This window comes from Lemur catta, chromosome 8, assembly GCF_020740605.2.
Source record: "Lemur catta isolate mLemCat1 chromosome 8, mLemCat1.pri, whole genome shotgun sequence".
NCBI classification, from domain to species: domain Eukaryota; kingdom Metazoa; phylum Chordata; class Mammalia; order Primates; family Lemuridae; genus Lemur; species Lemur catta.
The window spans coordinates 72960907-72972934 of record NC_059135.1 but is presented as its reverse complement, the minus strand read 5'-3'; the positions used below and the strand labels follow the sequence as shown (position 1 = coordinate 72972934).

The window sequence follows — 12028 nt, the reverse complement described above, 5'->3', positions numbered from 1 at the left end:
GGGCTGATGGGTCCAGAGTGCCTCCTACTCAGTGGTTTAAGAAAAGGAAGGCACTTTAGATTTGGGGGGAGATGCTTAAATTCTACTAAATAGAAACTTTAGTATTGTGATTGTGGCGAACACTCCAATTGTCTGGAGTTGTTTGCGTTTTGAATATGGAATTTTAAAAATACAACCTAAGGGCAGGACCTCTTTCCTTTGGGTCCCTCAAAGCATATCATATTCTTGGATCATTCTGCTCCAGCCTGAGCAGTGTTTTCTCTGAGCAAGTTGGCGTTTATGTGAAAACTGAAGCTTGAACCTTCAACCCTTATGCTGACTTCTCCAAGTTTTTGCTTCTCACTGTTACCAGGGAAACCGTTACCAGAAGTCTGATACGTGTGAACGTTTTCCCTCCCTCTCCTCTCTCTCTCCCTTTCCCTTCCGCGCTAAACTCCCTTCCATCCTTTCTCTCTCTCTCTCTCAGTATAACTTGATGCACACTCTTGAAGGCTGCTAGGATTAAAAAAGAAATCTTGCCACTTAATTTTTCTTTTCTTAGCTTCCTAGATGAAAGCCCTGCTTGTTTTTTTCCTTATCCCAGCTCATATTCCAACAACCTCAGAGCAGTCAAGTGTATGTTTTAAAACTTTTAGAAAACTCAGCAAAGCAAAACAGAAACAAACCAGCATCATCATAAAATTCAGAAAGGACCCCCTCCCCCAAACACTATTTGGGGCCTGAAATAGATGGAGCTGATTGCCTGGCTTGATTATTTTACACGGCCTTGAAGAGAACACCTCCTTGAAGAGAACACCTCCACATGGGGCTCCTCTTCCTGCCCTCACTGTCCTTTCTTGAATAAAGACTCCCTCCCCTTATGCAGAATGGCAGATCAAGGATATTGATGATGCATTGTTCCTCTCTCGGTGATGTTTTCCAGGATGAAGGAGGAAAGCAGGAGGGAAATGAGTGCAAAATATATTTTAATCACTTCTGCTGCTTTGAAAGAGTTCCCACAGATAATCGTCAGCTCTTTAGCAAAAAGCAGCCTCCACCTTCACGCCTCCCCTTGTCCCTGTGTGAGGTGGCAGCCGACCTGCAGTGTGGAGGGGTTTGCACAGTGCCCTCATTGTATAATTAAAAGAAATTCCCAATACTGATGGGCCTGGGCCAGCTTGCTAGCACAGTCCCTGCAGACACAGAGACATTAAATTTAAGTCAGGGTTAGGCTGGTTTCAGGCTGATTGGATTGTCACCGTGGGGCTTAGTATAGAGAAGGGGGCCCCATTCCTCCCCTAGCTCTGGTAGGGGCCTTTGGGAGAAACCTCCCCAAGGAACTGGCCTGGGCCAGCGTTTAAAGTGACCCAAATCAAATCTTCAGGAAGGAAATTCTATTCTCCACCTCACTCCAGAATCTTAGGGCACGGATAATATTTTTTTTCCCCCAAACTGATCTCAAGAGATCAATTTGTAGAAGAAAACTCAAGTAGCCTTCTACTGAAAAAAAGTTTTCTGCCCAATGTCTCTGTCATAATTTTGACGATACTGGGAGGAAGTATGTCTGCCTCCTTCCTCATTAATATATTCTGCAGAAATGTGGGTCCATTTCTTTCTATTTGTAGAACAGCAGAGGCCTGTGTTTCTGCTCTTATCTCACAATTCTGCTTAAAATGCACATGGAGTTGAAAGATATCATCTGTGTGAAAAATGAGATGGGCCATTTGGAAAATGTAATCTTAAAATATGCAGCCTACACCAGCATATGATCAAAGAAATGAGTTAATTTTAATTTCTTTTTCTTGTTTGCAGATGTCCTTGAAGGTTATAATGGGACAATTTTTGCGTATGGACAGACTTCATCAGGAAAAACCCACACCATGGAGGTAAGACTGTAGCATGCTCTAATGTCCATCTCTGAGGTGACTGAGTGGAGCTAGTGCTTCTAGCAAAATCCGAGGTGCATGTGGCTTTGTTTACTGGGCAATAGAGATGGTTATGTTTGGCCAAGTAATTATTAATTATTATTGAGGAGTTTTAAAATAGCGGTAAGTAATAAAGTCTCAGGAATGTAGTATTTTAAAAACCCGTTGATAGCTCCATCAAAATGGTAATAATAAATTCTATGAAAAAATATGTATCAAGCTAAACAGTGGTGTGAGTATCCTTGTGGATATGCCAGCCCTGCCCCAACAAAGAAAGCCCAAGGAGGGCCTCTGGGGAGGAGAGTCTCCTTAGAATACATTTTAAAACTGTAGGTCAGAGATTTTTAAAAGTTGGCTTGTCAACCAAATTCAGCCCACAGACATATTTTTGTTTGGCCTGCACAGTGGTTTTTTTTTTTTTTTTTTTTAAATTGTTGGCAGTATTTAGAATGGGATGATTTCACACAAGTCTAATTTTCCATCTTAAGTTGAATGTTCTGAAGATCTAGCAACACTGAGTGAATTTCACCGTAATGTAAAATCCAAGCTTCACTATGCACTTCATTGTCTTGTTTACCTTTTTATTAACATTTCATGGAACAGCAGCCATCACCTAGTGCATGGAACAGCAGCTGTCGCTTAAGAGAGGCTCGATAAAATATATGTTCAGTATTTGTTAGTATTTGTTAAAATGGTACCTGTGTGGTGGCCCTGGCTACCCTGTGAGTGTGGGGCTGGCTCTCCAGTGTACCCAGCTCACGTCATGCACACCAGGAGTGCATATGAGCTTATTATATTTGGCATCCTTCCTCATTAATTTACATCCCTGGTCCCTGTGGGTACTTGAGGGTGTGACCCCATCTTGGATTGTTGGCCTTGGAGCTCTGGGGCTTCAGGCTGTCTTCCAAACAGGGTACGTCTGCAGACTAGACCAAATTGGCCTCCCTTACCTCCTCTTTTCCTTCTTTTTATCACAGACTCCTGTAAGGCCTTCAGGGCCTGATAATTCTTCTAAAGGTTAGGCCCACCTGACAGGTGAGCAGAGGTAGAGAGAGTGGTTATTATAAGAAGCTGCACAGAGGAAGTTTGGGGAATTCAGCAGCAGGGTAAGACGAATCCTTAATCCTTCTAGCTTAGGTTTTTTCATTTGCGATCCCCTCCTGGGAATATCACTGAGACGGCTGCTGCAGAGTCGGTTTAGCTTATGAATCATTCCTATTGAAGAGAAGATTTCAAAGGCGAGAGGCTAAAAATCCTCAGGGCTCTGGTGTTCTGCTTACACCGATTTCCAGTGCAGGGTACGGTGCTGGGGCATCTCATTTCTGTGGTGTTGACTCTCTTTTACCCATTTCGCTGAAGACAAAGTGGTTCAGAGACTGCACAGATTAAAGGGAGTACGAGGTTTATTTGTCACCTCTTCTCCACCGAGCAGGCCTTTTCCCTGACACATGAGCTACTTCGGTTCCTCTTCTGCAAGTCTTGCACCCTACAGCAGTACACCTTAGAGATGCCGGCCCTGCTGTCCCCATGCTCCTGCGCCATCCCTTTGTCTCTCTCTCTCACTGAACCCTGGACCCTTGACCTTTGAGGTGCTAGAAAAGTTGCAGTTGCACATTTTCTTGGTCCCACCCACTCCAGTAGCTGTGGACAAAAACTCCTTCATAGGTTATAAGGCACATGAGAGAGAGAGATATGGTGTCTAGTGAGGAATGCAATCAGCCTTGAGGTTTTTGGGAAATTATCAGATTATATACACTACCAAAAAAAAAAAAAAAACCCAAACAAACAAACAAACCCTCAATTTTTAAAATCCCCCAGACTCTTAAGGAATGCTTACAAAAGTGACCATTTGTGCCTTGGGATTCATTTATCTTCGGGAAATATTAATAAGATATTTGCTGAAAGTCATAAATTTAAACTGTAAGCCATCATGAAAGAGACTGCTCCTCAGGGTTAGATTTTGGTAGGTGAATAGATGGGGATAGGGTGATGGCAGAGCTATGCCAGCCCTTTAAAGCTAAAGTAGGAGACATTTTGTTAAATTAGAGGCTCTTGTGTGCTCAGTGCCTTGCAGGGTAACGACACGATGCCTGCCCAGAGAGGACTCGTGAGGACTTAGAGGGAACTGGATTCCATACAGGTCTCACCTCTAGTTCCCTAAATTCTGTTGCCTCTTCATCTTTGTTACTTTCAAAAGGTTGATTGTAATGAGTTGTTTTTCTTTATTGTGACTTTTGAAGATCACATGCTTGTGCCTGTAGTTGGAAGGAGGTGGTGTGGGTGTGAGTTTTTTCCCAGTGCCACCCACCCCCTTGCTGAATTGGGTTCTTTCTGCAGGGTAATTATAGATTGGAGAAAAGGTAAGGGGTATTTTAAGAGGAAAGCAGAGGAAAGGAGGAACCCCAAACTGAAATCACAGAGACTGTAGGAGACCAAGAAATCCAGGACCCTGGAATGTAATTAAATCAAGCCCTGCAGGGTCTGCATCCTCTGGAAGGAGGATTTTATGTATTGGGAATTATGCATTGTGATCTTCCAAAGGCTCTCAGAGGGGGATGTTAACTCTTTGAGTGGACAGAGTGGTCACATTTCAAAGCTGTTTTTTATTTTAATCCACCTATTTTTGGTCTGACATCCAGTGGTGATTCCATTACCTTCTATGGAGGGGAACAAAGAGATAAGCCTACATAAAATTGGAAAGATTAGCTTCTCAAGATGGAGCATTTAAGGCTGATTTTCAGTAAAATATGAATCACTGGACAGCATTGGTGCTAGGCTTGGTAGGCACCAGCAGGCCCAAGGCCCTGTGCTTGTGCAGCCCATCCCCAGGGTTGGCACTGGGGAGGCGACGGGGCTGCTGGCTGCAGCTTGGGGGGAGGGGACTGTCCTTTTGTTCAGTGTGTCATGCTGGGAAGGGCTTCTCTTGGCCCCATGCCCTACTCTGTTGTCCTCTTCTGCACACTGAGATAGATGGATGGCGACACCTTGTGTTTTTCCTTCTGCCCAGAGGGCCACCTGGAGGCCATCTGAGTGGTGCAGGCTCCCCGGCCGCAAAGCCAAGCCTGCCAAGTGGCTTTGCACAAGCCTGTCCGAGCGCCTGGTGCTCGTGTGCTGACGGGCTGCCCGCTTTCCCATCTTAAGTGTTTCTGGAAACTCTGCTGTGCTTGGGAGGTTGAGGAGGCAACTGGGGCCGGAACAAAGAGAGTTTTGTGCAGTGGCCAATGGCCTGGGTCTTGTTTCTTCTTTCACACAGGCTCCTAGAAGATCGCATTCAGTGGGAAAAGTTTTTGAGGAGAATTATACAGAATGCAATTATGAAAGTGTTTCTCCTCTTTGTCTTCTGGGAGAAACAAGGTGTTGAAGCAGTGCATTTCTTTCCTCCTCAAGTTCTTCCCTGATTTTCCAGCCAAAATGTGCTTTCACGGGCCTCTAACAGGCCCTATTCTTTCTCAGTTCCTGTGCCGACGTTACTCTCACGCACCCTCTGCCTGCGTCTTCTCTGTCCAGCCCTAACCTCACTCATCCCTCAGTGTTGGGTGTCCCTCGAGGAAAGCATCTCGTATTACCCCAGCCAGGACTTTTCTGTTATTGAGTTTCTTTATCTCTCAGCTTCGTGGCCACTTTTTATTGCTTGAGGTGACTGCATTGTGATCTGTGCTGTGTCTCACTGCAAGGCAGTCAGTGTAGAAGCAGTAAAGGCCTTTAGGGAACACCTCTCACTCACACACACACACAGACACACCCGCACACCCCACATGTATCATACACACGCAGACTATACATACTACACGCACACACACACAGACCCACCCCATACACAGAGATACCCCACATACATCATACCCCCACATACATGCACACATACAGACATACCCTGCATGCATCACACATACCACATGCCCCCCACATGCATCATACACACAGAGAAATATACATACCACACACACACCCCATACAGAGACACCCCACATACATCACACCCCCCCACAGAAACTTATCCCCCCCACATGTATACATATAGACACCTCCCATATATATCACATATATACCACATACTACACACCACATCCCCACACCCCACATACATCACACACAGGCACACATGCACAAACATGTACACACCACACACATACATACAGACACACTCAACAAGAGACTCTCCACATATATGACATCCCCCCAACAGAAACATACCCCGACAGAAACACACCCTACCACCCAACACACATACCCATGCACACATGCAAACATACCCCACATACATCACACACACAACCACATACACATATGCAGACACGCCTTCCACATATATTCCACACACGGCACAGGCCACATGTTTACAATACATACACACCACCTACCACCACACATACACATACACGTCACAAACACCCTCCATACTCACACCACAGCACACACCTGTGTATACACACACTTTATGTATATCACACAGTATTATGAGAATGTTCACTTTTCTCTCATTGATTTTGGGGTGAGGGCTTCAGGGAACCCAGGTAGGGAGTGTCCCAGATTCATCCTGGGTCTGTCTTGTTCTTACCCTGACAGAGCAAACCGAGGGACGGCCGCATGTGTGTAAGCCAGGAGTCAGTTGGGAGACGCATCCATTGAAAGGGAAAGCAGCTGGGGAAAGAGACTCGAGTCGATTATAAATGATTTTTAAATTATCAATCACTCGTCTCTGGACTGAGAAGAAGCTGAAGATTATTGTGAATTGTGAAAGAGTTCTGGAGGCTTTGGGTAGGGGAGGTCTTTTCACTGGCTGAGTGCAGTCGTGGTGTTTGACCAGATGGAGATCTGTGTTTTCACCATCAGTATCATTTTTGCCAACAGTCTCCACAGCCCAGAGCACGAGGGGTCCATTGATTTGCTACACGTTTATGATGGCCACTGTGATTTAAATTTGCAAGATTTGAGACTCTCAGTCTCAGTCACTTGGTGCTGTTTTCCTAAGATGTATCTTAATTATTTGGGGTAGAAATGCGTTTTCAGACTCTTTAGGTCAAATAAACACCAACAATTTGTTAATGAGAACCTGCTATAAACTGAATGATAAAATGGTAACTTTTATTAAGCACTTCCCATGTCACTAAACACTTTATATATCCTGTTTAACTTAAATTCTAGGTAATAAATACCATACTATAAGCAGTGGAGGGAAATACATATGCACCGGCCATCCTTATTTTTAAGGAGTATGTAATCAAACTAAAAAACAATACCGACACATCCAGTGATTTAGGATTCTTAACAGACAAGGGCATTCGAAAGAAGTACCCATTTTCCAGAGGCCAGACCTAGCTGAATTCAGCTTTTCTCTTGCTTTTATTGGAATGGAAAGTCAGGAATCAGGTGTGCAAAGGAGGATTCGTAATGCCAAGTGCTTCATGGCCCGTATTTAGTGCTGGGGTTCGTGTGAGTCCTTGTTTTTTGCTCACTCAAACATCAACTTGAAAGTCACTTTCAGACACGTACTATGTGGTGAAGCCCTGCAGAAAACAAAAAGGGTGTAATTAGGGGAAAACAAAGCATATCTTCCATGTATTGGGCAGATTTGGGTTGAGGGTGTAAGTCAAAATTGTAAAGGTTGGTGGGGATCCTGGGAAGACTAAAACAGCAAATTGGGTTTTGTGTTTTTCTTCCAGTTCCATTTGTTCGTAGAGTTTTACAGCTTCCTAAAGGTTTGGAAAATTCTCTGTTGATCACTTAGACATGTAGACTGTGTGTTTATGCACCGATGTGTTTAATACATACATGAAAACTTCAGTGCTCATTTGCCTGTGGCTTATGCAAAGGCCTCTGGAGGCTGTGTGCCTAGGCCGTGCTCAGACTGTTGCTTTAAATACTTCTGGAACTCTGCTCTAGGAATTGCTCTCAGGTCCCATGGTGTCTCTTTTTGAAAGTCTTCAGAGGGGGCAAATTCTGACCTTAAAAATGGATACAGTAATAGTCCAAATAGCAGAAGAATTCATCTCTCCCCCCGCTCCTTAGATAAAATGAATAGAAGTGGAAAAAAAGAATACGAGAATATCTTAAAAGTAGATTTAAGTATTAGAAACAGCCAAAAATGATTTGGAACAACTCAGGCTGGGGATTATAGATTTTAAAAAGAAAGTGATAATGGATTTTCTTGATTGTTTCTGTAAAGTGATACTGAAAGTGTTTCCAGAATAAGGTTCTGCAGGCTCTGGTCAGCTTGTAAATATTCAAAAACAAAACCCACGTATTCTCATTCCTTCTGCTCCCTTCCGTCCTCACCCCACACTACCCACATACACCCTGATTCTGCCTTGAGTGGCAGCAGGAGGGAATACTGTGGGGCCTCAGAACCTGGCAGAGCAAGCGCTCCCCTGCTGGGCACAGAGACCAACATGTTGAGTTATTCTACCAACTTTTGGTCTTTCGGATGTCAGGGAGATCCCCAGGGAGCCGGCAGTCCACACGTGGGTGCTCCCAGCTCGACAGAGTTCTGTTTAAGACACCCAGGGATGGTCCCTTCTCGCCCTCGCAGGCTCCCCAGCACTCTTTAACTGCCTGCTTGTGTTTTTGCCCACCAGGGGAAGCTGCACGACCCTCAGCTCATGGGCATCATTCCCAGGATCGCCCATGATATCTTTGACCATATCTACTCCATGGATGAGAACCTGGAGTTTCACATCAAGGTAAGTGCTGTGGACTGAGTCTTGCGGGAAGACACTGGGCCCCAAATCAATGTGTCTTATCCTTCCTCCTCTTGTGGAGATGTTAAAGAAGATCTTATCCAATTTAAATGACATTCCTGTGTTAAGCAGAGCCCTATTTATTCTTTAATAGCTTAGGTTAATACTTAGCTATCTGGATGGTTTGCTTGAAATATCAAGATAATGAAAGTAAAAGCCCTCTTTGGGATAGAATCATCCACCACAGGTGTTCCCTGGGGATTTCTGTAGGTATGACTGGAAGGTGTCTGAGTTTGGGTCAGGACAGCATTTCCCAAAGTGTGTCCCATGGAACACAGTCCCTCGTATTATTAGTGGTGGGCTAAGGGAAAAGGGCTATGTGGCCAAATAAGCTGGGAAGATGCTCTGTTGAACAACGTTAAATTTATCACAAGTTTAAATATGTGACTCAGCAAGGGGGACATGTACTGTATTGCATTTCCCAGCTCGTTTGACTGTAGACACATCCCCCCCCACCCCGAAGTATGACAGACTAGTGTTTGGAGGAGTGCACTCTGAGAAATGTTGGGGAAGGAAGTTCTTCTCCTCCTTTTTCTCCTCCTCCTTGTGTTTTGTTTTTGTTTTAAACCAGAACCTCTGTTCTGGCTTAAATTTGAATTGAAAGAGAGATTTCTCTTATCTTACTATAGCTGCTACTTCATAAAATTTGATATTAGGGGTATAGAATATATCCCTAATACATTTGCAAGTGACTGAAAGCCACTAGTCTGAGCAAACAGAGGATGTTACAAGATAACAGAATCTGACAGCTGGCATTTCAGGGGGAGGGTGTGCAGAGTTGGAAAACCAAGCCCAGCTTTTCTTTCTTTCTTTTTTTTTTAACTTTTCAAAAAATTGAGATATAATTCACATATCATAAAGTCTATCCTTTTGAAGTGTACAATTTGGTGGTTTTTAGTATATTCCCTAAATTGTACAATCATGACCATTATCTAATTCCAGAACATTTCATCACCCTCTAAGGAAATCCCAAACCCATCACAGTCCCTGCCTTCCTGCCCTTTCTTTACTTCCTTCTCTTGTTCCAGACCATCTTTCTCTCTTTTTGGTGGTGGTGGGGGATGGTTGGCAACATGGCAGCTCCTGCTTCAAGTTCCCTCATTTCCAATTCCAAATTTCCTCAGGAAGGGGCTCATTGGCCCAGCCTACAGCAGGTGCCCATCCCCCACCCACTGCCCCAGGATGCTCATGCTGTCTGGGTCCCTCCCGCTGTGGCTGGGGTTGAGGTGTTGAGAGGATGGGGAGGAGGAAGGGGCAGCTCTAACAAGACTCAGCTGAGCAGATCAGCCAAGAGATTTCCCTTCTGGCTGGGACTTAGTGCACAGGCATCATCCATTTAGAGATGAAAACACTGGAGTTTGAAGACACAGAGCTAGATGGCCCAACTTACACACCAAGTTATTGACAGAGCTAAGAAGAGACCCTAGATCTGATCAACCCCACATGCAGTCCCTTTTCCATTATATCAAACTTCTCCCCTTACTGCTCTATACCTTTCCTATATTACATAAAATGAAGGCAACAACTATTTGCCCAATTATAAATTACATCTAGCAAATCACTTTTCCTTACAGTTCCTTTTGTTGGCTAAAGCCTGCTTCTCCTTCTTGCCAAGGTTCTTTATACCTAAGGACGCAGAAGCTTGTTGCTTTGATGGGATCAAGATTTAGAAGCTTAGTGCTTCTTTAGGGCTGTTTGCATTTAAATAGCTTATACTACTGCAGGGTTCTTATGTGATAATCCTGGAATAAGATGTTAAACCAATTACTGCCCTCCAAATAGGGTCTTGTGTTAGAATCTTATTAAGATAAAAACAGCCCTAGCATGAAGTGGGGGGAGGAAAGGAACAACACGTGCTAAGTCTCTAGGGCTAGATTTTACAATCCAGCTTCCTGTTTTGCATTTGTAGTTATGCTTACTTGTTTCATAAATAATAATTGTAAGTGTGAAGTTAGCTGCTGACTATTAATACTTTGTATTTTGAACTGAGTAGTGACAGGCTAAATCAAGAAAAACAAAGCTGATTAAGGCAACATCAAAATCTGCTCCTTAAAATGTGTCCCACAGACTCAATTTAAACATTTCTGAACATCTTATTTCTTAATGCCAAACATGCCTACTTATTTTTCTTCTGCCTGGTCTCACAAAGTATTTGAAATGATGAAATAACAAAATCACCCCCCACCTCCCCAGCACACACACCAAAAGCAGAAATTAATAAATTAGAATTCTGTTTCTTCTTATATTAAATGTGAATAGGATTCTAATTGTCAGATTTGCCAACATCTAGTTTGTGACTGCTTCTTAGATGTAATTAATTTTCTCTGTATTCTATGAAAATAAGGCTATATGTTTAAAATCACAAAGATAACAGAAAAGTCTTAATGAAAATCAGACAATTCTAGTACAAATAGAATGGGCTGAACCAGGGTTGAGTTGGCTGCAGGAAGGGCTGGGTTAGAGATGTCTAGGGTTGGAGGCCAAACAGACCCATAAAGATTCAGGCAACAAGGAGTGTGTGGCATGAGAGATTATAGAGAGCTGTTTGAGTCACTTGAACGTCACATAGGCACATCTATGGGAGATGGGGCTCAGTGACAGGGGCGTTGGAAGGATGTTCAAGTAGGCAGATAGTGTTAGGGATACAGGCAACCAAGAAAGGATGCCCAGCTATAGATTCCAGGGTTCAAAGCCAGAACCCTAAATCTCAGAGTAGCTGGGAAGTCAGTTGGTTATAGACTGAGGCCCACAAAGGAAAATGAAGCAGGGCTGAGTAGTGGTGGGTTAGGGAGTCCTCGCTTCCCCAGTGAGGGAAGGACTGGTCAAGAGCTGGGATGTATGGCTCAGGTTTCACTTGTGTGGTCACATCCCCGCTTTACAATTTCACAGCTCTTTTCCTCGTTGTCCAGTCTCTTGTTTAGATGTCAAAACCACGTATGAACATAGGGGAGAGCAAAGTTTCTTTGGGAGGCAGAAGGCAGATGTAAACAGAGTACAGAATCCTGGAGGGAATTTTTGATATCATAAAACCTAATGGCTTCATGCTACAGATGGGAAAATTGAGGCTTAGGGTCTTGGTTATGTATGAATCTACTCCCCAAGACCACATATTTAGTTAAAGCAGGTCTCAGACACCAGCCGGCATAAGAATGGCCTGGGGAATTTAGAAGCAGATTTCTAGGTCCTGTTCTCTGAGGTTCTGATTCAGCAGGACTGCAGTAGGATTCAGGGCTCTGCAATTCAAACAGGTCCTGTGGGTGGTACTGAGGAAGGTGGTGCTGGGACTGGGGCTGAGAATAATTAATTGGAAGGCCTCCTTTTCCTCTCGCAGTCTAATCATCTTTCAGTAAGTCACATTTTGTTCAAATCCTTCCTGGACCCCCCAGA

At 43.9% G+C, this 12028-nt stretch overlaps 1 protein-coding gene across 1 annotated transcript in view; it reads left to right on the top strand.

The window, feature by feature from the left end:
* KIF5C (kinesin family member 5C) overlaps positions 1-12028 on the top strand; it is a 129007-nt gene that overhangs the window by 51020 nt on the left and 65959 nt on the right. Inside the window, exons 3-4 of the mRNA XM_045558778.1 lie at positions 1792-1865; positions 8480-8584. Coding sequence (XP_045414734.1) covers positions 1792-1865; positions 8480-8584 — 179 coding nt within the window. The remainder of the gene's footprint in view (positions 1-1791; positions 1866-8479; positions 8585-12028) is intronic.